Source organism: Malaclemys terrapin, chromosome 3 (genome assembly GCF_027887155.1).
Source record: "Malaclemys terrapin pileata isolate rMalTer1 chromosome 3, rMalTer1.hap1, whole genome shotgun sequence".
Lineage (NCBI taxonomy): Eukaryota > Metazoa > Chordata > Testudines > Emydidae > Malaclemys > Malaclemys terrapin.
This window is the reverse complement of record NC_071507.1, coordinates 191,822,625-191,848,482: the sequence shown is the minus strand read 5'-3', so window position 1 is coordinate 191,848,482 and position 25,858 is coordinate 191,822,625. Positions and strand designations below refer to the sequence as shown.

The following is a 25,858-nucleotide window of genomic DNA, read 5'->3' as shown; positions in this document are numbered from 1 at the left end:
ATATTCGGCATTTAATGTTAACACTGAGAACTTAGGAATCTAGAGGCTAACGCTGCAGTAATTGCAATTACCATTGTAGTGGTAATGGCCTGGGTTAGTTTGATAAGATCTGTTAATGGAAGGGGAATTCCAGAATTCACAGGTATCAAAATATATTTATACTAATAACCATCAATTATGAGGTCCTTGATAACCACATTGGGAGAAAGGTCAAAAGTCAGTTTTCAAGAAACCAACGTTGAGTTTCCAAATGGCCTACACTTATTTCCTCTTCCATATACCCATTTATCCAGTACCTGTATCACATGGCAGTATAGCTTTACCATCTGAATTAATGATAATGTTTTAACTGTGGCATATAGTTACACACTGTATATTCAAGTTGGGAAGTACTTTGGCTGAGATTGATTTAAATATCTACTTCCCAAGTGCATAGGTTTACTTTAACCAACCCGCTTAAGAAAAGAAATACGAAAAATATCATGGCATTTTTACTCTCCCCTACTTTTCTTCTTTATTTTTTCTCGTTTGAAACCCTTGTTGCTTTTTGCCGGGCAACTTTATCAAACCATTCTAGCGTACACTATTTTCTTCTTGATAACTCTTCCCCTCCCCCACTCCCTGACTTCAGTCTTACATGTGGCAGATTGATCAATTCACATTTAGAGCTAGAGTTTTAAATTCAAGACCACTTGAAGGCCCACAGGCTCTTCCTTAGTGGAGAATGAGAATTCAAAGAAATATTTTTAGATTATTTTCACTTTTGTTATTTTGTTTAGAAGAGTTCACCTTTACGTGTCATGAAATACCCCTTCTTGGTCTTCCTTTTCCTTGTTACATCTGGCCAGCGCAAGCAGTTGAGATCTTTGCTCTACTTTCCCTGCATCTCTGTGCAACGCTTTGTAATATATATCTATCTAGATTATTTTTTTCTAAGCCTTTCAGACTGCTGTTACATGATCAGGATTCTCCTGAATCTCTATGCATTCAATCTCTTCTCGCTCCTTCCTTTTGGCCCGTTTCTTTTTCTTGTGGTGCTTTTTGGAGGGTGGGAAAAAAGTTAGGAAGACAGGCAAAATAACAAAACAGTGCAGTAGTGTGCAACTGCTGGTGAGCAGCAGGCATTTGAACAGTGTGAAGGTCAAGTTTGAAGGCACAAAGAGAAGGGGGACCAACCCAATCAGGAAAGAAGTAACATTTTGCAAAATGGCTGTCCCGTGCTCTTGGAGGGAGTTTTTTATACACTGAGTTCGGGTGTGCTCAGTTGCTAGTACAAATGTGTAAAGCAGGGGTGTACAGTGATCTATGGCAAAATTCAAAGCGTAGATAAGGCACAGTATAGAAATACAATCCATGTCTACATTCCATAAAGTCATCAAGCCTAGCACACCCAACTCTATTGAGGTGACACTAAGAATTAACCAGAAGTTTCCCAGAGGATGAATAACCAGGAAAAAGGTCAGTATTAACACCAGCAGGATGCCAAAGCCAGAAATCAGGACAGGCATAGTTACTGATAAACCATAATGGTCCATGAAAACAAAGGTAGGATTGAACACAATGAATTTGATGCTCTGTATTAGAGATAGTGGCCTTAACTTCTCCAGCAATTCCACCACCTCCCTTTGGGTGTTTTCACTAGTCCTGGCCACTAGATACATGCGGGAAGCAATGATGTTGTTCTCATCTCCAGCCTTGGAGAAAATGATGTCATTTTTGAAGTGCTGGAATTCGGATTTTTTTAAAAAGGAGTTCTGGAGGATGCTGATAAAGTCACTTTTGTTGGTGGTGCTGATGTTGCCAACTCTCAGGTACTGATAGTATTGTTCAATCCAGGACACTGTATTGAAACCATGGCTCAGTGTTTTTAAGTCTTCTTGCACAGTGCCATTCCAATATTCAAGAGGTTCATAGATGTAGAATCCTATCACAGGACTGTAGTTGCTGAAATACTTCTGCTGAATGAGGGCATAGGAGACACTTGGAGACTCACTGGCTAGGAGGTTGATGATGTTGGCCCCATCACTGATCTGTAAGCACCCCATAAAGGAGAAAGAGGCATAAATGAGATACAGTATCACCACAAATGGCTTGACGTAGATGTTAGTAATCCATTCATTGTAATGCTCTCGTAGGAAATGCTGGATGAAGTGATTCTGGTAGGGGTCAGTCTCATGATGAGAAGTGTGCTGATGGCCGTCACTCATCATGGTTTGGAACCACATAGGTTTCCTCTCCAGGTATTCTGCTGAAGGGATTTTACAACAGAAGATACTGTGGTAACGGTTCTGTTCCAACTGCCCAGCGAAGACCAAGCAAGAGCCAAAGAAGGAGAAGATGTAGAAGTAGTTCAACAGGATGGAGACACACATGTTCTGGCAGAAAACTTTCACAGCCTCGATGTTGGTGAAAGGGCTGGCACCCATACCAAAGGCTATGAAGTACAAGGAGCTCGTCATTGTATAGGAGACCATGACATCGGAATAGGTGTCTGCTACCCTATCCTTGAATGGAAGGTTCTCTCTGGTTCTGCGCCATCCTGAAAGAAGTTCAAACACTCCTTTGGTTCCATGACCTAAAATAATAACAATAACAATGTATAAACACAGGTTTCCACTTTTCTTTCTGCATCATTAATGTGAACTTTTGGCAACCACTTTTTACTAAACAGACTTTTAAAAAAACATTTGTATCATTTTACTAATTAAATACAAGTAAAATTTTCAGATTTGTATGTCCAAAGTTAGACACTTGAATCATATTTAGGTACCTAAATAAGCTGTCTGATATTCAGAGGGGCTGGTCCAATTCAGATAGGAGCTGATCCAATGCCCTTTGCAGAGAATGGAAAGACTTGGACTCAAAATGAAGCAAATTGTTTAGCTAACTAAATATGGATTTAGGTTGCCTATCTTGAAGTGCTTGAGTTTAAAAATGTTTTCTTAAATGATTAATATATAATATTATATTTTCTCCTTGTCTACACCTCTTTTTCTCTCTCTTTCTCTCTCTGCTATTAGAGCCTGACCCTGCCAGGTAATGAGCACCCTCAGTTACCATTGGAGCTGAGAGCACTCAGCACACATTAGGAGGTGCTCCAAACCTCACAAGAACAGGTTCTTATTTACTGTTTAATCATGGGATGCATTTTGGGGTACATTTTGTATTGAACATGGAAGGTCATTCAAGCTGTGCCCTTGGCAACCTCTATTACTGAATAGAATCTGAGTTCTGGGATTCCCCATCTATAAATTTTGACACAAATTGTGTGGTTAAGATTTAATTACTGTTTTTAAATGACATTTTTAGTGAAGCAGGTTAGAAAAAGTTTTCTTTCTCTGTGGAAATTTTCAATATTTTGTTGAAAAAAGCAAAGACCTGAATGCCAAAATGTTTTAATTTTTTTGGATGAAAAGTGATAAAAATTCCAGACAAAATCTGAAATAAAATGTCAATTTTGGAGCTTTTGTTTTCTCAGAATAAATTAACATTTTGAGGGGAAAGCAGACACTTATTGTGAACATTTTGGTTCAGTCAAAAACTCAATATTCTGCTGAAAACAAGTTTTGGTAGAAAATTGTTGACCAGCCCTAAATCTTTAGATGTCACTGTGGTGAAGAGAATCTTCCACGCACAAATTGATTGTGCCATTTTGAGACTGTGGAATTAACTCCCACCAGTACTAAGGACTATCACACACCTCACCACCTTCTGCTCCAAGTGCAAGGTGGACTCCTTCGACCTGCCTTCTTTCATATAAACATAGAGCAGTGTGTTAGAAAAATAACCACACACACAAAATCAAAGCGCCACGAAAATGAAACACTCCACTGCACACGCAATTGTCCCTTTGGGGAGAGGATGAGAGAGAGAATGAACCACATGTGACAGATGTGTAGTTGTAGCATAATGCACCACTGGAAGGTGCACAGATACTATGCCTATGAAAGCAATGTAAGAAATTATATAGAATATAACCCATATGGCCTCCCTGAGTCTGCAAAAACCCTAACATAATGAATGAGCCATGTTCTGAGCTCACAAAACGTTGGTTTCACAGCACGGTTGTGCTATTTTAGTGATTATTCAGCAAAAAACATTTACTTTGGTCAAAAAGCCACTTTTCTTTGAACAAACATTTTAATGAAATTTTTTTGACTGGTTCGAGTGCCTGCCAATTGCTAAACCAGTGACGCTGCACCTTTTCCATAATGTGGCCCCTTATTACAGCACACAAATATTTTGGGACTCTCTTACAACTAGTCATAAAGAAAGGGTTGGTAGTTGCAACTCTGCCATGACTCGCCCCCACTCCAAGTTGAGAACCCATGTTCTAAACTATCTTAGATTTTGGATCTCTTACATCAAAGCCCTAATCCAGTGTCTGCTGATGTCAATGGAAAGCCTGTCCTTGACTTTACGGGGCTTTGAATCAGTAGACTAAAGAGAATTGCAGACCACAGAAGCAGACATACCATTGGGCAGAGAAAGAAAGGTGGATATTGGAAAACGGTAGAAATAGAATGTTGATATATATATATATATATATATATATATACACACCTCTACCCTGATATAATGCGACCCGATATAACACGAATTTGGATATAACGTGGTAAAGCAGTGCTCTGGAGAGGCGGGACTGCGCACTCTGGCGGATCAAAGCAAGTTCGATATAATGCGGTTTCACCTATAACGCAGTAAGATTTTTTGGCTCCCAAGGACAGCTTTATATCTAGGTAGAGGTGTATATATTTACTGAGCATAGCAAAAGAATTATAAACAGCAAGACAGGAGGAAAAACCCTTGTAATTGTATCAGAAACATGATGATAGGGAGACCCGCAGCTGGTGACTGGATAACAAATTGTGCTGAAAAGTCTGTTGGGTTCATTTTTTTATTTAAATTTTTCTTATTCACACATGACTTATGGTGCCAAAAACAGACTCTTGACAGCCATTCTGGGCTGGGAAAATTACAGCATAAAATGTCAGGTGCTGTGAATGTTGCCTGTTTTACTGGTGTGCACTGTAAATCAGTGTCCCCAGTGATATGTAAATATTTGGCCTTACAGAAATTTTATGGTTAACAAAAAATCTTAATGGAAATGCTCCTCTCCTGCCAACTTGGATTTTGATAACTGGGGAACTTTGCGTTCCTGGGTAAGTTCATGATGAGCCAGGTCAGAGTCACAGGGTACTTGTTGCACATTATCACACAATATTCCTGGGGGAATTCTGCAACAAAAAATTAAAAATTCTGTGCACAATATTGTAAAATTCTGCATATTTTATTTGTCAAAATAACACAATATAATCACACCAGTGATTAATCTCAATTATTTTTGGTCATTTATTTCAAAATACCTGTCAGCAAGTATGTCTGTAACAATACAGACAACAAAAATGATTCAAGAAATGTTTTTTGACTAATAGATTCCTTACTCAGCATATTAATATAGAACTCTGAGTAATAATTCATTTAAACTACAATACAGAACCGTATTTCCTGCACCTCTCAGAAGAAGTGCAAAGGCTTGGGGGAGTCAGGGGTAACGGAGGAGCTGAAGGAGAGGGAAGTAAATTGCTGGGAACTTGGGAGCCTGGGTGTGAACTTTGAGGGTTGTTGGGTATGGGTGGGAAAAGCATGGAACAGGTTGTTTTTTTTGGGGGGGGGGAAGAGAGGGATTGTTAGGGAGCTTCCCCCATGCAGACCCTTGCTGACCCCTAGCCCCTCCCATTCAGTCAGAAACATCTGCCCTTGCCCCATGTGTCTTTGCACCCCCCCATCCACATGTGTCCCTCCACCCCCCAGTCAGACACCTACTCCCCCCATCCCCATGTGGCCCTGCACTCCACATCCCAATATGTCCCTATACCCTCTCCCCCCGTCCCCGTGTCTCTGTGCCCCCATCCAGCCTCCCCCTGTCCCTATGTAGCTCTGCACTCCCCCATCATCATGTGTCCCTGCACCTCCCTCCCCCCTGTGTCCCTGTGCTTCCACTCCCATTACAACAACAATTAAGAACGCCTTGCTTCCTCCAACAAAGGTACCGCTGACTGAGTTGAACATTGGCTCAATGATCACACTTCCCAGAGAGTTAATATAGGGTGCATCATTCATGAATAATTTTAAAAATCATCCAGTCAGAGACCATTTCTTCATAAAAAGCAACAGAGGGTCCTGTGGCACCTTTAAGACTAACAGAAGTATTGGGAGCATAAGCTTTCGTGGGTAAGAACCTCGCTTCTTCAGATGCAAGTGAGGTTCTTACCCATGAAAGCTTATGCTCCCAATACTTCTGTTAGTCTTAAAGGTGCCACAGGACCCTCTGTTGCTTTTTACAGATTCAGACTAACACGGCTACCCCTCTGATACATTTCTTCATAGGGACTCTCAGAATGTTGCTGCCGGCAGTGCGGAAGGCAGCAGAGAGATCCTTGTAATAGTATGAGCATTAGTGCCAGAGTTCGCCTTAAAGGACACTTCGGGGGTAATTAAGGCTCTTAGAGTTGGAGCCATGATGGGGAGGAGGAGGAGCTCCACCTGAGGGCAGGTCTACACTACAGCCAGTATCAATGCTCTGAGATCGATCCACCGGCGATTGATGTAGCGGGTCTAGTAAAGACCCGCCAAATCGACTGCAGATCGCTCTCCAGTCGACCCCAACGAGAAGAGTAAGGTGAGTCAACAGGAGAGTTTCTCCTGTCGACCCCCCGCAGTGTAGATCCCGTGGTAACTCAACCTAAGGTATGTTGACTCCAGCTATGTCAGGGATCGGCAACCTTTCAGAAGTGGTGTGCCGAGTCTTCATTTATTCACTCTAATTTAAGGTTTCGCGTGCCGGTAATACATTTTAACATTTTAGAAGGTCTCTTTCTATAAGTCTATAATATATAACTAAACTATTGTTGTATGTAAAGTAAATAAGGTTTTTAAAATGTTTAAGGAGCTTCATTTAAAATTAAATTAAAATGCAGAGCCCCCCGGACCGGTGGCCAGGACCCGGGCAGTGTGAGTGCCACTGAAAATCAGCTTGTGTGCCGCCTTCGGCACGCGTGCCATAGGTTGCCTACCCCTGAGCTATGTTATTCACATAGCTGGAGTTGCATAGCATTGGTCGACCTACCGCGGTAGTGTAGACATAGCCTGAGGGAGGGAGGCTGATAGTCAAAGTGGCAAGGGCGTAAAAAGTGGTGCCTTCAACAGAAAGACTCCCCAGCAACTTCAGCGGACTTTGGAATCGGCCCAATAGTTCTAGGGTCGTGCTCACCAGAAGCCTCAGCTACATGCTTAGAAAAGGTGTGGGATGCAGTCTCCAAAGCACAGAGCTCCATACACTGTCTAGTGTGCAGTGGGGAAATGGGTCATTGCTACACTCCCCTCCCACAGTCTGCACTGACTTACTCCCCTCCAGTCCATTCAGGGCTACCAGCAGCGCTAGCAGCCCCCTCTGCAGTCAGGCACTGTAGGCAGCCGCATTATGGTGTGCACATTAGTGGTACTAAGGATAAGAAAAGCCTTCCTCCCCCTCACATCACCTAAGCAACAGTAAGCCATGACTGGGCCCTCAGTGCACTGCATACTGCTGTGAACTGTGTCATAAAGCGCACACACTGCATTTCTCTTTGACGTATCAAAGCATCATGCCCCTCCTCAGGCCTCTCCGCTGCCTGCCAATTCATTGTAGGATCCGTTCAACTTTACCACCTTTCCCCTTCATACCACCTCACAGCCCAAGGATAAACCCTTCTGTGCCCACCTCCCACCCACAGTAATTCTGAGCACACACAGAATCAGGTTCCCTAGCTGTATTTATTCCCATCCCTTCTCGTCTGCTCATCTAGCAACTTCCTCCTCTCTGTCCCTCCCCACTATTTCTTCCTCCTTTGTGAAGGAGCCTTTGCCACTGCATCTTTGTCCATCTGGACATCCCACATGTTTTTCCCTGCCACACTGACTATCTTTACCCCCTTCTCTTTGGTACTTAATTTCTGCTATTTTCCTGATGACTGAATAAGCTTAATTTTATTTCCCATATGCTATCTAGCGACTATCATTTCCTGCAACGCATACTTTGGTCTATTCAGGTTCTTATTGCTTTCTCGCTGCTGAACTGGGGCATCATCTATACTTTATGAGATGGATAAATGAAGCTTGACTTCTCATCAGGTGACATAGCACAGCTAGGAGGTAAATGAGTGGGTGAGAGCTAAGATCTTTGTGAGATCAAAAATTTGGTTGTTTTGTGTGAAAATGTTTGCCTTTTCATGTCCCAAAATGTGAAATTTTGATGAAATGGCTATTTTCCCATCAAAAGCAACGCCCACTCCCCCCAATCCTACACTGGCTAATTTCCACATGTCATCGACATGGACCTGTGGTGGTCCAATCAACCTCTATTGTTTTTTCTGTAAAATGGGTTCATTGCCCTCCCCCACACTTAGCAAACAGAGTCATTTTTGCTTTTAAAATTCACACACATGAGTGAAAGTTCAGATGATACGAATGGCATCTGGAATTCATAACAACACGATTCTCAGCAGAAATATTTCACACTCCTCCAATAAGCCCTCCTGACTCTTTCCCCCCACCAACCCGCAGTAGAACATTGAGAGCTCATTTATGGATTCAATCCTGCAGGGTGCCAAGCACTCTGGCCTTATCCACCAAAATACTTAAGCATGCACTTATCTTTCACAGATTCATAGATTCCAAGGCCAGAAGGGACCATTGTGATCTTTTTAGTCTGATCTCCTGTATAAAACAGGCCATAGAACTTCTCCAAAATAATTCCTAGGGCATATCTTTTAGAAAAACATCCAATCTTGATTTAAAAATTGTCAATGATGGAGAATCCACTATGGCCTTGGTAAGTTGTTCTAATGGTTAATTATTCTCACTGTTAAAAATTTACAATTCATTTCCAGTCTGAATTTGTCTAACTTCAACTTCTAGACATTGGGTTGGGTTATACCTTTCTCTGCTGGATTAAAGGACCATTAGTACATATTTGTTCCCCATTTAGGTATGTATAGACTCTAATCAAAGCACCCCTTTCCCATTGCTTTTTAAAGCTAACTAGACTGATCTTCTTGAGTCTAACACTATAAGGCATGTTTGCTAATCCTTTAATCATTCTTATGGTCTTCTCTGAACCTTCTCCAATTTACCAGCATCCTTCTTGACACCAGAACTGAACACAGTATTCCAGAGATGGTCAAACCTTGCCAAATACAGAGTAAAATATTCTTTCTATTCCTACTTAAGAGTTTCCTGTTTATGCACCCAAGGATCTCATTAGCCCTTTTGCACACAGCATAGTACGGGAAGCTCATGGCTAGCTGATAATCCATCACAACCCCCAAAGCTTTTTCAGAGTCAATTCTTCTCTGGATTGAGTCCCCCATCGTTTAAGTGCAACCTATATTCTTTGTTCCAAAAAGTATACATTTACTTTTAGCTATGTTAAAATGCATATTGTTTGCTTGAGCCCAGTTTACCAGGTGATCCAGATCACTCTCTATCAGTGACCTGTCCTCTTCATTATTTACCACTCCCCCATTTTTTGTGTCATCTGCAAAGTTTATCAGTGATGATTTTATTTTTTCTTCTGTGTCATTAAAAAAAAATGTTAAATAGCTAAGAACCAATCCCTATAGGACCCCACTAGAAAGACACCGTCTGATGATGGTTCCTGGTTTGCCATTTAATTTTGAGCCCTAACAGTTAGTCAGCTTTTAATCCATTTAATGTATGCCATGTTCATTTTAAATCTTTTTAGTTTTTTTAATCAACATGTCATGTGGCACCAAGTCAAATGCCTTACAGGAGTCTAAGTGTATTACATCAACACTATTACCTTTATCAACCAAACTTGTAACCTCATAATAAAAAGATATAGTTACTCTGACAGGATATATTTTCCATAAACTCATGGTGATTGGCATTAACTAAATTACCATCCTTTGATTCTTTATTAATTGAATCCCCTATCAGCTGCTCAATTATCTTGTTCAGGATCGATGTCAGACTTACAGGACTAGTTGGGAATTGGTCCTGCTTTGAGCAAGGGGTGGGACTAGATGACCTCCTGAGGTCCCTTCCAACCCTGATATTCTATGACTATAATTACCCAGGTCATCTTGTTTACCCTTTTGAAACAGGGGCAAAATTAATTTTCTTCAAGTTTTCTGGGACTTCCCCAGTGTTCCAAGATTTATTGAAAATCAACATTAATGGTCCAGCAAGTTTCTCAGTCAGCTGTTTTGAAACTCTTGGATGCGAGTTATCTGGACTTGCTAATTTAAAAATGTCTAACTTTAGTAGCTTCTGTTTAACATTCTCCTGACATACCAGTGGATTGGAAAGAGTATTATCATATGATTTGACTACATCATCTGTTTTTTTCCCAAATACAGAACAGAAATATTTATTGAACACTTCTATCTTTTCTACATTATTATTGATAATTCTGCCATTTCTATCTAGTAATAAACTAATATCATTGCTGGCATTCTTTTTGTTCGTAATATACTTTAAAAACTCAGTCTTATTGTCCTTAAATCTGCTGGCCATAGATTTCTCCTTGTGTCCCTTTGCTTCTAATTTATATTCATTACTATCATCTTCCCCTTTCTTCCATTTCTTTTATATATATTTTATAGTTGCCTTCACTTCCTCTCTAAACCAGGTATGCCTTTCTTCCTCAGTTGTGGCTTTTTGGGCATCACCTTTTTTGGGCATCTCATTTTTTGGGCATCACATTTTTCTTATTCAATTCTTCCTCTCAGCTTATTTGGCTCATATTTTCTTTTGTTTTGTGAAACTGGCCCTGTTAAAGTATATATTTCACTGGTCTGGGCTATATTCTCTTTGCACATTATAAATATGATCAAATCTTGATCACTTGTACTTAAGTTACGATTACATTTTAGTTATGTGATCAGTTCCTCTTCATCTATCAAGACAAGGTCTAATATAGAATCCCACAGGGTTGGCTGCAATACTTTCTGAGTTAGGATATTGTCATCTATAATATTTCAGAATTCCAAGGATGTTTTAGTACATGGCACATCCAGCATATATTACTCATATTGAAATCGCCCATGATCACACCACTTTTCCCCCTACTTACTATAGAAGAAGTCGTGTAGTTGGCCGATCCTCAGCCTGGGCTTGATTATAGTCTTGTTGAGTCTTGTGTCCTTGAGTCCCCTATGGAAGCTCCCAATCCTGGGCAATTTCACTGTTTCCAGCAGCAGTTCAGCTTACTCCCAAGGTTTTTTCAGAGCCCAACTACAGTTTAACATGTCTGTAGTCCATGGAAGCACTCCTGTCATCCTGCCACAGATTATTGCCAGAAGCAGACCTCCAGGGTCCTTTGCCTATATCAAGCTCATAGTGTCAGTCTGTTCCAAACAAGTGCAAGAGGGAAGGAAAGGCTGGACACTGCTTCAGACTGGGTTCCCCTTGCTACTGGAGCTCACTAGCTGTGCCTAGCAGCCTCTCTACTCCTGGGCAAACGTCCCTCTTTTTGTGGCCAGTTTAATCTTTTTAAGCTCCCCTTCTCCAAGTGGCGTATATTCTACAGGTATGCCTAAATGGCACTTCCTGAGGGTGAGGGCGGGGGGTTCCATCAGAAGCCAGCTGTGCTGTTCCCTACTGTGATTTGGTGATACCCCATCTTGTGCTTTATCTGTTAGAACATTAAGAACATCAGAACAGCCATACTGGGCCAGACCAAAGGTCCATCTCGCCCAGTATCCTGTCTTCCAATAGTGTCCAATGTCAGGTGCCCCAGAGGGAGTGAACAGAACAGGTAATCATCAAGTGATCCATCCCCTGTCACCCATTCCCAGCTTCTGGCAAACAGAGGCTAGGGACATCATCCCTGCCTATCCTGGCTAACAGCCATTGATGGACCTATCCTCCATGAATTTATCTAGTTCTTTCTCTAGTTCTTGCCCTTCACAACATCTTCTGGCAAGGAGTTTGACATGTTGACTTCCTTTTGTTTGTTTTAAACCTGCTGCCTATTAATTTCATTTGGTGACCCCTAGTTCTTGGGTTATGTGAAGGAGTAAATAACACTTCCTTATTTACTTTCTCCACACCAGTCAGGATTTTATAGACCTCAATCATATCCCCCCTTAGTCATCTCTTTTCCAAGCTGAAAAGTCCCAGTCTTATTAATCTCTCCTATATGGCAGCCGTTCCATATGCCCATGATTGGGACCTCCAGGTTCTACTGCAGCATAAATAATAATAATGAATAAAGTGAGATTAAACAGGGTGAGAAAAAGAGAGATGGTTGTACTAAATCCATTCTTGTGGGGAGGAGGAGATTATGACATTCTAATCTTTTAGATTAAAACCTCGTCTAGACTTGAAAAGGTTTGGTGATACAGCTATACAGATATAGCTATATTGGCAAACCTTCATAGTGGAGATACAGTTTATATCGGCAAAAGTGTTTTCACTGGTATAGTTTATACCAGTTCCCTGAGTGACAAACTGGCAAAATCACTTTTCTGCAAATATAGAGAAGTACCCAATATCAACTACACTAGGGCTTTTGCTGGTATAGAAATGTCTTTAAAAAATCACATCCCTAACCAACACTGCTATACCAGCAAAAGTTATTTGTATAGATGTGCCTTTAAGGGGTCATTTTACTATACAATCATCTCCACTACCCATCCCCATTCCAGTGATTCTATCCCAGTGGATGCGGGGGGCAGGGGGTGGAATGCTTTCTATATTGTGCATCCTTTTAATTCTTCTTTTCTGGAAACTAAGCAATTCACAGAGCCTCAGGTGTCAACTGATTGCTAAGTGACTAATAATTCTTTTACATTTGCAGCATTTAAGACCACTACCCTCTGTTTAAGCATTTGCACACACGCAACTCTTGAATACATTTTTGCATAGGTCATGCACCTCTCAGCAGGCATGCCCAGGGCTTTCATCTGATAATAAGAATTTTGTACTTATAATAGCAATTTTCAGCTCTATAATGCTTTGCAAATATAAATCCCGTAAGCCCCTTAGAACCACCGGTTGGATAGGTATTAGTAGCCTTATTTTACAGGTGGGGATACTGAAGCAAAGGTTAAGTGACTTGCTTGAGGTCATACAGTGAGAAAGAGGTACTGATGGGAATAAAGCCCAAACCCCACTCTGCCATATAGTAGCGACAGGAGGGGTGACTTATAACTTATATTATATGGTAGTAGTGTGAGAGTGGGGCCCCACTGCGCTAAGCGCTGTACAAATGCATAATAAAAGACAGTCCTTGACCATAAGAGACAGATGAAGGTGGGTGAATGGAAACATTTCTACTCTCCCTGACTTGGGCAAGGTCACAAAGGCAGCAGTAGCTGTGAACCACACTATGCGGCAGAGTGAGGCATTGAACCTAGTTCTCCTAGAGCCTTAGGGCCGTGCTTTAATCACAAGCTCAGCCTTCCTCTCTGAAAAGGGATCTTGTGCCCCCGATTGGAAACACCCACTAGCAAGTGCAGTAAAACACCTCCATTTTATGAATGTAACTAAGGAGACATTTCGAACCACACACACACCTGGAATCGTAAGCAACAATATGTAAAATCCTGCCAAAGACCCAAGGACAGCACCCTGCTGAAATCATCATCACACTATGGACACTTTCCTTTCTCTCCTTTGAGATTGCTCCAGATCCTCAAAGGTATTTAGTCTCCTAACGTCCTTGGATTTCAATGGAATTTAGAAGCCTTTGAGGATTGTGGCCTTTGTGACAATTTCAGGACTGAATATAAGCAATGCTTTTTAAAAAACATGATGAAATAGACTTTCAAGTGCATTGCCCTCTTGAAGGCATTGCGTGTAGGATAACACTCACTAATGCTGATTGGATTTATACAGACACACTGAGAAAGGTGCTTGTACCCTGCTGTGTCTCTCTTTCTGAAAAAGTATGCAGTACAGAATTGCTCTTTTAAGTCACATGTCCCTCTAATAATAAAATGGCTAATTAAAAAAGCTGGCTTCTATAGCAGGAATGTTAAATGAAGCGCAGTGAAATATCATCCAGCAGAACTGCATATCTTTACTGAAGGGGCCCTGCAGGGAAATCTGTCTCAGGACACTGGTTTTTCTATAGTTTAGCACTTTGAGCAAAAAACCCCCCACCCTGAACACATTTATGCCTAAAAAGTTTTTCCGCTGCCTTAACATACCTGTGCCAGCTAATGATATTTTGCATGTGTGAATGGATGGTTTCCAGCTCCTGCATTGTGTTCCACTTCCCACCAGGGCCGCCCGGGGTGGGGTGGGGGAGGGGAAGTGGGGCAATTTGCCCCAGGCCCCACAGGGACCCCCACGAGAATATAGTATTCTATAGTATTGCAACTTTTTTTTATGGAAGGGGCCCCTGAAATTGCTTTGCCCCAGGCCCCCTGAATCCTCTGGGCGGCCTTGCTTCCCATGTGAACCCCAATTAAAAAAAATCATGGAATGAATTGCTCTGCACTCTCTCACCGAGGTGAGCAGCAGGGCTAGTGCTGTCACCTTTGTTTTAAATGTTTGTATTTATGTCTATTAGTGTTGATGTTTTCAGAGGTCTTTTAAATATGCCTCAGAGCCAGGGAGAGGCCCACAATCATGCTGGTCTCGTCACTGCATTTTAGGAGTTCTTCACTGATAGAGATACCGTGAGCAACTCAAGTTTTAGTCCTTGGGCCAAATTCAGAAGCTGGAGGACGCTAGACCCTTCCTTACACTCATATGAGGGTGAGATTTTCACTATTGCTCAGCTCTGGCCTAACTCTGCTCCTATTGGGGATTAGTCATTGGGAATTTCACTATTACAGAGTCAGGTCAACAGTGAGTACTTCCAAAGAGCTCACTCTTAGTCTCTATTACACTGACTTAAACCCAGTCTACAGCTGTGTCTGGAAGGCTGAGCCGGTGTAACTCCCACACTGAGGAACTGGAAGAAGATATAAGTTAAAGGCGCCCTCATGCTAATATTACTTTCACCTACCTATGGATCCTGGGTATGTAAATTACACCCACTCAGACTGCTGGATACATCAGTAAGGCCTGGTCTACACTGGGGGGGGGGTGTCAATGTAAGATATGCAACTTCAGCTACGGGAATACCGTAGCTGAAGTCGACATATCTTATTCCAACTTACTTCCCATCCTCACAGCGCAGGATCGACGGCCGCGGCTCCCCTGTCGACTCTGCTACTGCCGCTCGCTCCGGTGGAGTTCCGGAGTTGACGGGAGCGCGTTCGGGGATCGATATATCGTGTCTTAACGAGACACGATATATCGATCCCCGATAAATCGATTGCTACCCGCCGATACGGCGGGTAGTCTGGCCATACCTTGAGGCAGGTAACAAGCAGTGGGTGTCACTCTTCCCCTTCCTCCCATTTCCTGCTCCTTTACTTTCACTAGCTCCCTTTTCTTGCCAGTCCCTTCATCCTGATTTTACCGCCAATTAAAAACAGCAACAACAATCAACTACAAAACATGTGACTAAGAAAATGATGCCAATCACCACTATGTCCATTTGCTTCAGTGTTACATCCGTGCCCGCAACCTTCCATCTGTTTGTGTTTCTCAGATTGTATGCCCTCCAGGGCAAGGACTGCTTATATCTGTGTCTGCACAGAGACAACACAATGGGGCCTTGATCCTGATTGAATAATAATAGCAATAATACATTAAATGTAATCATAATGAACAAAGGTATCCATATCATATTAAAAACAGTTGAAATATTTAATGTAGATGTTCAAAAACAAATGTTAAATCAAAATCTTCAAAGTAAACCCAGCCAAGGCTTGAATGGGAGAAGAATGCAAGGAATCAAAGTGTACAAAATCTTTATGTCTTTGCAGGCAGCACAAGACTCTAGATGATAATTTAGCAACTTCGATTTCAAATATTTCCCTAGTTATAGCATCTACAACTGCTTTTTGGAACTGCACTGCCGTTGGCATTGGGTATGAGACCAAGCTTTAGCGCTGGATTTGAACCAATGACCTATTAGTCCTGTGTTACTAACAGAACCATGCTGGCATTTTTCTGTGTTCAAGGTTAGCCTGGCACTTTTTGTTTTAAAGTCACATTTTGCAACTTCACAGATTTTGGATGTTCTTTCTTTTTTTGTTCAGTGAATACTAAAATGCCTAATAATAAAAATCACTCTGAGTTGGAGCAGATCTAAATGTAGAGTATAGATCCAGATGGATTTGTTTAATTAGCTTGTCATGTGATTTACATTTTAATCAATATATACAGCTTGAAAATTGTATATATCCCCTGAATACCACTTATTTTTCTGCTGTGCCTTAGCAATGGTTAAAATCCTTTTTTTCTTCTTCTCATCTATGCCGCTAGATTAACTTTATAAACAGCGATTATACAAACAGAAATTGTCATCAGATGATGCAGCTTTAAAAACGTGAAATGAATTTAGATCAAGTTACTAATGAATTAATTATTTATTCATTTATGCCAAATACACTGGGTAGATTTGTGAAGCTGATTAGAAGACTGAAGCTGCTAAGTACAAAATGGATCTGTGACTAGAAAGATCAGGAAGAAGACTGGGAATATGAAGTTATCAATGGGGTCATAGGGAATGGAAGCATTTTAGTATCAAATTGATTTGTCCATGTAAAATAATGTGATGCAATCTCTAAACTCTGATCATAATTGAAGCAGTGAGTTTGGCTACTTACTGTTCTTCAGTTCTAGGAAGCAGTAGGCAAATTTGTGGGATTCAAAGAAAAGCAACAAAAATTATCAACGGGCAGGAGGAGAGATTAGAAGGAGCAAGTGTGTAAAGCTTGGCTGAAGAATGACTGAGATATTTGTGAGTGTGACAAACAAGAGAACAGTCCACACATTTTTGAAGGATGTATTCACAATGGAAGGGGAAGAACTGTTTAGAGCAGTGGTTCTGAACCAGGGGTATGCATACTCCTGGGGGTGCACAGAGGTCGTCCACAGGGTACATCAACTCATCTACATATTTGCCTAGGATGACAACAGGCTACATAAAAAGCACTGGTGAAGTCAGTATAAACTAAAATTTCATTCAGACAATGACGTTTTATACTGCTCTATATACTATACACTGAAATGTAAGTACAATATTTATATTCCAATTGATTTATTGTATAATTATATGGTAAACATGAGAAAGTCAGCAATTTGTCAATAACAGTGTGCTGTGACACTTGTGTATTTTTATGTCTGGTTTTGTAAACAAGTCGTTTTTAAGTGAGGTGAAACTTGGGGTACGCCAGACAAATCAGACTCCTGCAAGGGGCGCAGTAGTCTGGAAAGGTTGAGAGCCCCTGGTTTAGAGGTACCCAAAGGAGAAGGGTATAACTAGGAGCAATGGGATAAAATTAAGGGAAATTTTAACTGGTATTCAGATTAAACCTTCCAATAATGAGATCCATTAGTCTGTGAAATCGTCTCCCCGGGGAGCCTGAGGTTATCCCATTGCTTGAATAATTTAAAGCTAGACCAGGGGTCGGCAACCTTTCAGAAGTGGTGTGCCGAGTCTTCATTTATTCACTCTGATTTAAGGTTTCGCGTGCCAGTAATCAGAGGCGGCTCCAGGCACCAGCACCCCAAGCACGTGCCTGGGGCGGCAAGCCACGGGGGGCTCCCTGCCGGTCGCTGCGAGGGTGGCAGTCAGGCTGGCTTCAGTGGCATGCCTGCAGGAGGTCCACCAGTCCTGTGGCTTCGGCGGCGGGTACGTCGAAGCCGCAGGACCGAAGGACCTCCCGCAGGCATACCGCCGAATCCGTGTTACCAGTGGACCTCCTGCAGGCATGCCGCCGAAGGCAGCCTGACTGCCGTGCTTGGGGCGGCGAAATACATACAGCCGCCCCTGCCAGTAATACATTTTAACATTTTTAGAAGGTGTCTTTCTATAAGTCTATAATATATAACTAAACTATTGTTGTATGTAAAGTAAATAAGGTTTTAAAAATGTTTGAGAAGCTTCATTTAAAATTAAATTAAAATGCAGAGCCCCCCAGACTGGTGGCCGGGGCCCGGGCAGTGTGAGTGCCACTGAAAATCAGCTCGCGTGCCACCTTTGGCCTGCGTGCCATAGGTTGTCTACTCCTGAGCTAGACTGATAAAGCATTGTAGGGATCAATCTCCCATTGGCAGGGAGCGAGGTTGGATGACCTAACAGGTCTTTTCCAGCTCTGACTTCTATGAGCCAGATCCTCAGTTGGTGTAAATCAGCATACCACCCTGGAGGTCAATGGAGCTGTGCTGATGTACACCAGCTGAGGATCCGGCCCTATGACTCTATAATCATCTTGTTTTTGTTGCTTTCATAACACACCAAAGAGTCTAATGAAGGCTGTGTTTGCTGCATAAAATCGGTGTGTTTTTACAATGAGATGGCCAGTTCAAGATAGCTCTCTTGATGTAAAATCCTAGTGGAGGCAGGGCCCCAGTAGAATCATAGAATCATAGAATCTCAGGGTTGGAAGGGACCTTAGGAGGTCATCTAGTCCAACCCCCTGTTCAAAGCAGGACTAATCCCCAACCAAATCATCCCAGCCAGGGCTTTGTCAAGCCTGACCTTAAAAACCTCTAAGGATCCTGTTACCACCTTGATCCAGCTAGTCAAATCAACCTCAGACCCCTCACCTGGAATCCACCTCAGGTAGCAACGCTGAGGTAAAATCTCCAGTGCCTTGTTTCACATTGAGATATCTATCTTGAAGTAAAAACACACTTTTTTTTTTTTTTTTTTTTTTTTTTGGCAAAGAAGACAGAGCCTTATACTACTCTGGAAACAGGTGAGCTCCCAGATGCTGACTAGGTAATTTTTTTTTAGCCTTTCTGTACATGCAGGATTAGCTGAAGTGCAATGCTAAATGTTAACTTTTATCTTTTTGCGGGGTGGGAGCTAGACTTACTTGTGCTTATTAGCACCTAGGATTGTTAGCAAGAATGAGTGCTCACCAGTGTATTAAAGGTGCTACAACTGGGATGTGAATGAGTCTGTTGCTACAGTGCAGAACTAACAGTGGCAGAACTAACAGGGCATGGGGTGACCGCCCCCCCAAGGTGGCCTTATGTGTATCTGTGGCTCCTTTTCAAGCATATTATGCAATTGACAGAAGGAGCTCATGACACAAATTTTCACACTGGCCTGGAGAGTGAACCCACCCAGCACTCATCTGGCAGCGACGGCTCCTGTCCTGCGAGGCTGTGCCCAGATCCCTGTTCCAGCCATTGAGACATGCTGCCTGGAGCCGAATGTGCTGCAACCCCTGTGCAACTCCAGTCACTCAAATTTGGCCTGTCCACCTCTCAGCCATAACCATGGAGCAGCCAGGCCAAACCCAACTGGTTCAGTGACCCCATATGCCAGGTTGCAACGTTCAGTGTGGAGAGCCAGGCCCAGCCCCATGAGACAGAAGCTGCCACTGCCGGCTGACTGTGAGGTGGGCTTGCTCTCCAGCTCACCACCAATGACCCATCACTCCCACACCACTCCTCCAATGTAAAACCTGGCTCCACCACTGAGTGCACCCCAGAGTAGGTGAGCTTTTCTGGGCAGCCTGGAAAGCGAGGCAATGGTTTCTGTAGTTTTAAATTATTATTTGTATTATGAGAGTGCCTATAGGCAACCATCATCAGGGACCCATTGTGCTAACAGCTGTATATATGTAAAGCAACAGGCAGTCCCTGACTTGAAGAGTGTAAAGTCTAAATTGACAAGACAGACAAAGGAAAGGAAACTGAGGCAAAGACAGTCTTCCCCATAGCAGAGTCTGGAATAGAACACCCCTCAGTTCAGTCCCCGCTCCACTAGACCATTGCGCCTCACTAAAACACATGTACATAAATATCATAATAATGTATTATGCATGGTATACTGAAGGTTTCACCGGGATAGGCCTCAAAGTGTTATAGTACCTCGCATTACAGATAGCACGAGTAGTCAAGGGGGTGGGGGACTGGGACAACTAGCTGAGTGGGGAGGTTGGGATGGGTGTCTGAAGGAGGCAGGCATCCTATGGAAAAATAATATGTGAGCATGTGATTAAGACTGTATAATAATGCATGTGCAAAATGCTAGAATTAAGGTCATACAGACAACCTTAAGTCTGGCATTTCCTAACTTCTGAGTGCTTGACTTTGCAACCTTAGTAATGTACTTTTAATGTAGTTTTAATGGAAGTTTTATGAGTATCCTCCTCATTCAATGTGTGGCCCTAAGTGTTATTTATTGCACACCATTCAAATCCTGCACTCGACACAGAATGATTAATAGTCCCCTAGGTGTTTCTGAGGTGGTCTCACCATGGTGCCTGAGTGCATTGAAAACATCAACGAGTTTATCTTCATAATATTCCTGTGAGATTAAGTAATATGATCCTCCCCATTTTATAGCAGGGGAACTGAGGCACTGAGAGATTAAGGCTAAGGCTAAAATTGTTAAATACCCACTAATTTTGGATACCCAACTTGAGACATCTAGGTTGTTATTTTCCAAAGTAATTAGCATTTTTATAGCACTTTATATGCTCAAAGCACAGCTCCAATCGACTTCAGTTGCAACGTTGAGTGCTCAACCCTGCTACAAATCAGACCTCAAGCGCCTCGTGCCCTGGGCACCCAGAACGTGAGAAAGACACAATTAGTGACCGTGTGTGAACATTTTGTTTTAAGTGACTTGCCCAGCATCACACAGGAACTCTGTGGCAGAGGCATGGATAGACTCTTAGCCATGAGACCATCCTATCTCTTCTTGCAAGCCTCATACATTACCCATCTTCTGCAACAAATGAGGCAGGGGTCCTACAAGCAACAGCCTCTTTCACTACACAACCCTAATTAGTCTCCAGGCCACAGGTAAGTGTGCCTGGTGTGGAGCTGCAATTATATTGAGGAGTTGGAGTTACACCTATCTCATAGGAGTGGAAGGGACCCCAAAAGGTCATTGAGTCTAGCCCCCTGCCTTCACTAACAGGACCAAGTACTGATTTTTGCCCCAAATCCCTAAGTGGCCCCCTCAAGGATTGAACTCACAACAGGCCAATGCTCAAACCACTGAGCTATCCCTCCCCACTTCCTGGAGTTCCTTCCTGGAGAGTAGCCCCATGTTCAGTCCCTTGGACTCATCACAAAGCCTGATCAAATCCTCCTATATAATATCAGTTGCATAAAATGGGCTAGCTTAGCCTATACTGCAGGGCAAGACTCCCATGGATTTCAGTCATGTGCAGCGTTGGCTTTATAAACATGAGCCGTGTTGGCTTGTGTAAACCTTAAAAATCCCCAGCCCTTCCCCTCGCCCCACACACACTCTGGTTAGCAGCATTTAGCAGTTTATTAATAGCTCATTAATATGTATGAAACCTGACCATTAGCAGTGTGTCCCAACAGGGGATAATTAAGTTTTTGGCACCATTCTAATAGCATCTGAAAACTGTTTCCATTTTCTCCGGGGCCTCATTAGGGCAGTGTCAGCCTGCTGAGTTGTCCACCATTCTTATATTTTATTTTGAATGTGTCCTTTCCTTCCTAGAAACATAACCCAGGGGGAAAAAAACGGGGAATAAGGATTGGAGTGGGAACCCTGTCTCTGACAGGTTTGTTGCTCTGTGTATCACAACAACCTATCATAGAGATTCCTAAGGGCTGGTTTACACACACATTTTGGACCAGTATAGCTATTTCAGTTAGAGGTGTGACTTTTTACTGACATAATATACTGGTACAAACTTAGTGTGGATGTATTATACCAATATAAAGGTGCCTTATAGCAGTATAGCTTATTGCCTGTACAGGAATAGCTATATCAATATAAAGCACCTTCATACTGATATAACCGTGTCCCCACTGGAAGTGCTGGTATCATTAAAAAAGTAGTTTTCTAGCACAGGCGAAGTTTTAGGTTTCAAAAATATTAAAAAATACTGAGAGTTTTGCAAGCTGAACAATTGATTTGTGCTTGGCCTTGTAATATTTGAGGATTTGTGGAGTAACTGGATCTTGAATTTCGGTTCAGGCTCATCTCTTTCTTCCATTTAAAGAAACTGTCAAGCAGGGAATTTTCCCCCGTAAAAAACCCTGTACAATGAAAAGAAATGAGAGGAATAAGGAAATTGATAGACTCAGAAGCTCATACACTTTAAGGCCAAAAGGGTACCATCATGATCATCTGATCTGACCTCTTGCACACTGGAGGCCACAGACCCTCACTCACCTAATCCTGCAGTAAATCCATAACTTCTGGCTGAGTTACTTCACAAATCTTGATTTAAAGACTTCAAGTTACAGAGAATCCACCATTTACTCTAGTTAAAACCAGCAAGTGACCCATGTCCCAAACTGCAGAGGAAGCCAACCCCTCTGCCCCCAAGGTATCTGCCAATCTGACCTAAGGGAAAATTACTTCCCAATCCCAAATATGATGGTTAGACCTTTAGCATGTGCTCAGACCCATCAGCCAGACACCTGGGAAAGGATTTTCTGTAGTAACTCAGAGCTCTCCTCATCTAGTGTCCTATCTCCTGCCATTGGAAATGTTTGCAGATGCAGGTGGGCCATATGGCATTGTAGGCAACCTCATCATACTGTCCCCTTCATGAATATATCAAGCTCAGTCTTGAAACAAGTTAGATTTTGTTTGCCCCCATTTCTTCCCTTGGAAGGCTATTCCAGAAATTCACTCTTCCAATGGTTAGAAACCGTCATCTAATTTCAAGCCTAAACTTGTTGATGGCCAATTTATACCCATTTGTTCTTGTGCTAACATTGACCCTTAACTTAAATAACTCCTCTGCATCCCTGTTTGTCCTTCTAATGTATTTATATAGATCAATCATATCTCCCCTTAGCCTTCATTTTGTTAGGTTAAACAAGCCAAACTCCTTAAGTCTCCTCTCATAAGGCAGGCTCTCCATTCCTCTGATTATCCCAGTAGCCCTTCATAAGAACATAGGAATGGCCATACTGGGTCAAACCAAGGGTCCATCTAGCCCAGCATCCTGTCTGCCGACAGTGGCCAATGCCAGGTGCCCCAGAGGGAGCGAACCTAACAGGCAATGATCAAGTGATCTCTCTCCTGCCATCCATCTCCACCCTCTGACAAACAGAGGCTAGGGACACCACTCCTTACCCATCCTGGCTAATAGCCATTAATGGACTTAACTTCCATGAATTTATCTAGTTCTCTTTTAAACCCTGTTATAGTCCTAGCCTTCACAACCTCCTCAGACAAGGAGTTCCACAGGTTGACTGTGCACTTTGTGAAGAAGAACTTCCTTTTATTTGTTTTAGACCTGCTGTCTATTCATTTCATTTGGTGGCCCCTAGTTCTTAAGTTATGGGAACGAGTAAATAATTTTTCCTTATTCACTTTCTTCACACCACTCATGATTTTATATACCTCTATCATACCCCTCCCCCCCTTAGTCTCCTCTTTTCCTTCTGTGCACCTGTTCCAGTTTGCATTCATCTTAAGCATGGGAGACCAGAACTGCACACAACATTCCAAATGCGGTCTCACTAGTGCCTCGTACAATGGTAATAAAACTTCCTATCTCTACTGGAAATACCATGCCTGATGCATCCTAGGATTTCATTAGTCTTTTTCACAGCTGCATCTCAATGGCAACTCCTAGTCATCCTGTGATTGACCAAGTCTTTCTCCTCCTTTGTCTCTTCCAACTGGTAAATGCCCAGCTTATAGCAAAATCTCTTGTTGTTAGTCCCTAAGTGCATCAACTTGCACTTTCCACTATTAAATTTCATCCCATTTTTATTATTCCATTTTTCAAGGTCATCCACATCTTCTTCTATAATAGTCCAGTCCTCCTCCATATTAGCAATACCTCCCAACTTTTATCATCCACAGATTTTATTAGCACGCTCCCACTTTTTGTGCCAACATCATTAATGAATATGTTAAATAAAATCGGTCCCAAAGCCAATCCTTGAGGAACTCCTCTAATAACCTCTGTCTAGCCTGACACTTCATCTTTCAGTATGATCTGTTATACTCTCCCCTTTAATCTTTCCATTCTCATGTTAATCCCCATCTTCTCCAGTTTAACTAATCATTTCCCATCTGGCACTGTATCAAAAGCCTTACTGAAATCTAGCTAGATTAGATTTACTGCATTTTCTTTATCTAGAAAATCAGTTATCTTCTCAAAGAAAAAGATCAGTTTTGTCTGGCATGATCTACCTTTTGTAAAACCATCGTGTATTTCATTCTAATTACTATTTAAGTCTATATCTTTAAGTACTCTTTCAAGATTAGTTCCAAGACCTTGCATAAAACTGAGGTCAAAATAATGGGCCTGTAGTTTCCCAGATCATTTTTTTTCCAGTTTGCTCTGCAACCTTTCCCTATAATTTTTTCCCCTTGCTTGTGATGCAGGGTTCAGATCGTTTCTTTGCAACTTGGACTTAAACTAATTCAAAGCCTCCTCCACATTCAGATCCTTGAGTTCTTCAGTCCAATCCACTTCCCTAACTAATTCCCTTAAATTTTAAAGGGACCTTTTGAAATCAGGGACCCTCGTTGCAGACCTATTTTTGTTTATCCTATTTAATTTAAACGGAATTAACTCATGATCACTCAAACCAAAGTTGTCCTCTACAGCCAGTTCTTCTATAGGTCCTCACTACTTACCAATACTTAATATAAAAGGGTATCACCTCTTGTTGGTTAGCTGACTATCTGGTGAAGAAATCTAGCATCTATCACATCAAGGAATATCTGGGCCCTCCCATTATCGGTAGCATTTGTCCTCCAATCTATATCTGGGAATTTAAAGTCTCCCATAATCACACAATTCCCAGTAGTATTTATTTCATTAAAATATTAAAGAGGTCTCTATCCAAATCAGATCCTGGGGTTCTGTAGCAGACCCCAAGCACTACACCAGTGGAGCTTCTGTTACCTTTCTTCCCCAAAGTGATTTAGACTGAAACAGATTCCATTTTATCTATTCCATCACTTCATATTTATTTACAGTCTACCTTGTCATTAATATACAATACTATTCCATCACCTTTTTCTTTCTTTCTGTCTTTCCTGAACAGCACATACTCTTCTTTACCAATATTCCAGTCAGGACTACTATTCCACCATGTTTCCATTATCCCTATAATATATGGTTTCACTTCCTGCACCAGTAGTTCTAGTTCCTCCACGTTGTTACCTAGGCTTCTTGCATTGGTATACACACATCTTAGTTGTTTCCTCTTGGCCTCACCCAGGTTCCTTGCCTGATTAGGTACAGTCATTTTACTGCCAGTATCACCCACCTGACTGTTATTGTCAGTGGTATTGGCACTATCTTACCTCTTGTTTTCTATTCTTCTATCCTCTGTCATTCCTTTCTCCATTGCTGTATCCTCTTTTACTTGATTTTCCTCCTGCCCGATATTAGAATCAGGCATGGAGATTACAAGGGCATTTCCCAACTATCTCCCCTAAATTACTAGTTTAAAGCTCTTTTAATCAGTTGTGAAAAGCTCCATCCCAGAAGTCTATTTCCTTCCCTATTCAGCTGGAGTTCATCCCATGAGAACAGTCCTCTGCCTGTGAATGCTTCCCAGTGGCTAAACATCCCAAAGCCCTCCTTATAGCACCATTGCCGGAACCATCTGTTGATCATCATAACTTTGTCTTGCCTTCACCCTCCTCCTCTAGGAACAGGTAGAATCCCACTGAAGATCATCTGAGACTCCATTTCCTTAAGCATCTTCCCCAGCCTGGTGTAGTCTTCCTTGATATATTCCAATAAGAATCTAGCAGTATCATTTGTTCCCACTTGAATGACAATCAGTG

The 25,858-nt window shown here is 42.0% G+C and overlaps 1 protein-coding gene across 2 annotated transcripts in view; it reads right to left on the bottom strand.

Moving 5' to 3' along the window:
• Window positions 1-941: 941 nt before the first annotated feature.
• The window catches only part of PTCHD4 (patched domain containing 4), a 124,330-nt gene continuing 99,413 nt past the window's right edge, over window positions 942-25,858 (bottom strand). For both annotated transcript variants that reach the window (XM_054023571.1, XM_054023572.1), the window contains exon 3: window positions 942-2,575. In XM_054023571.1, the coding sequence (XP_053879546.1) occupies window positions 942-2,575 (1,634 nt within the window). The remainder of the gene's footprint in view (window positions 2,576-25,858) is intronic.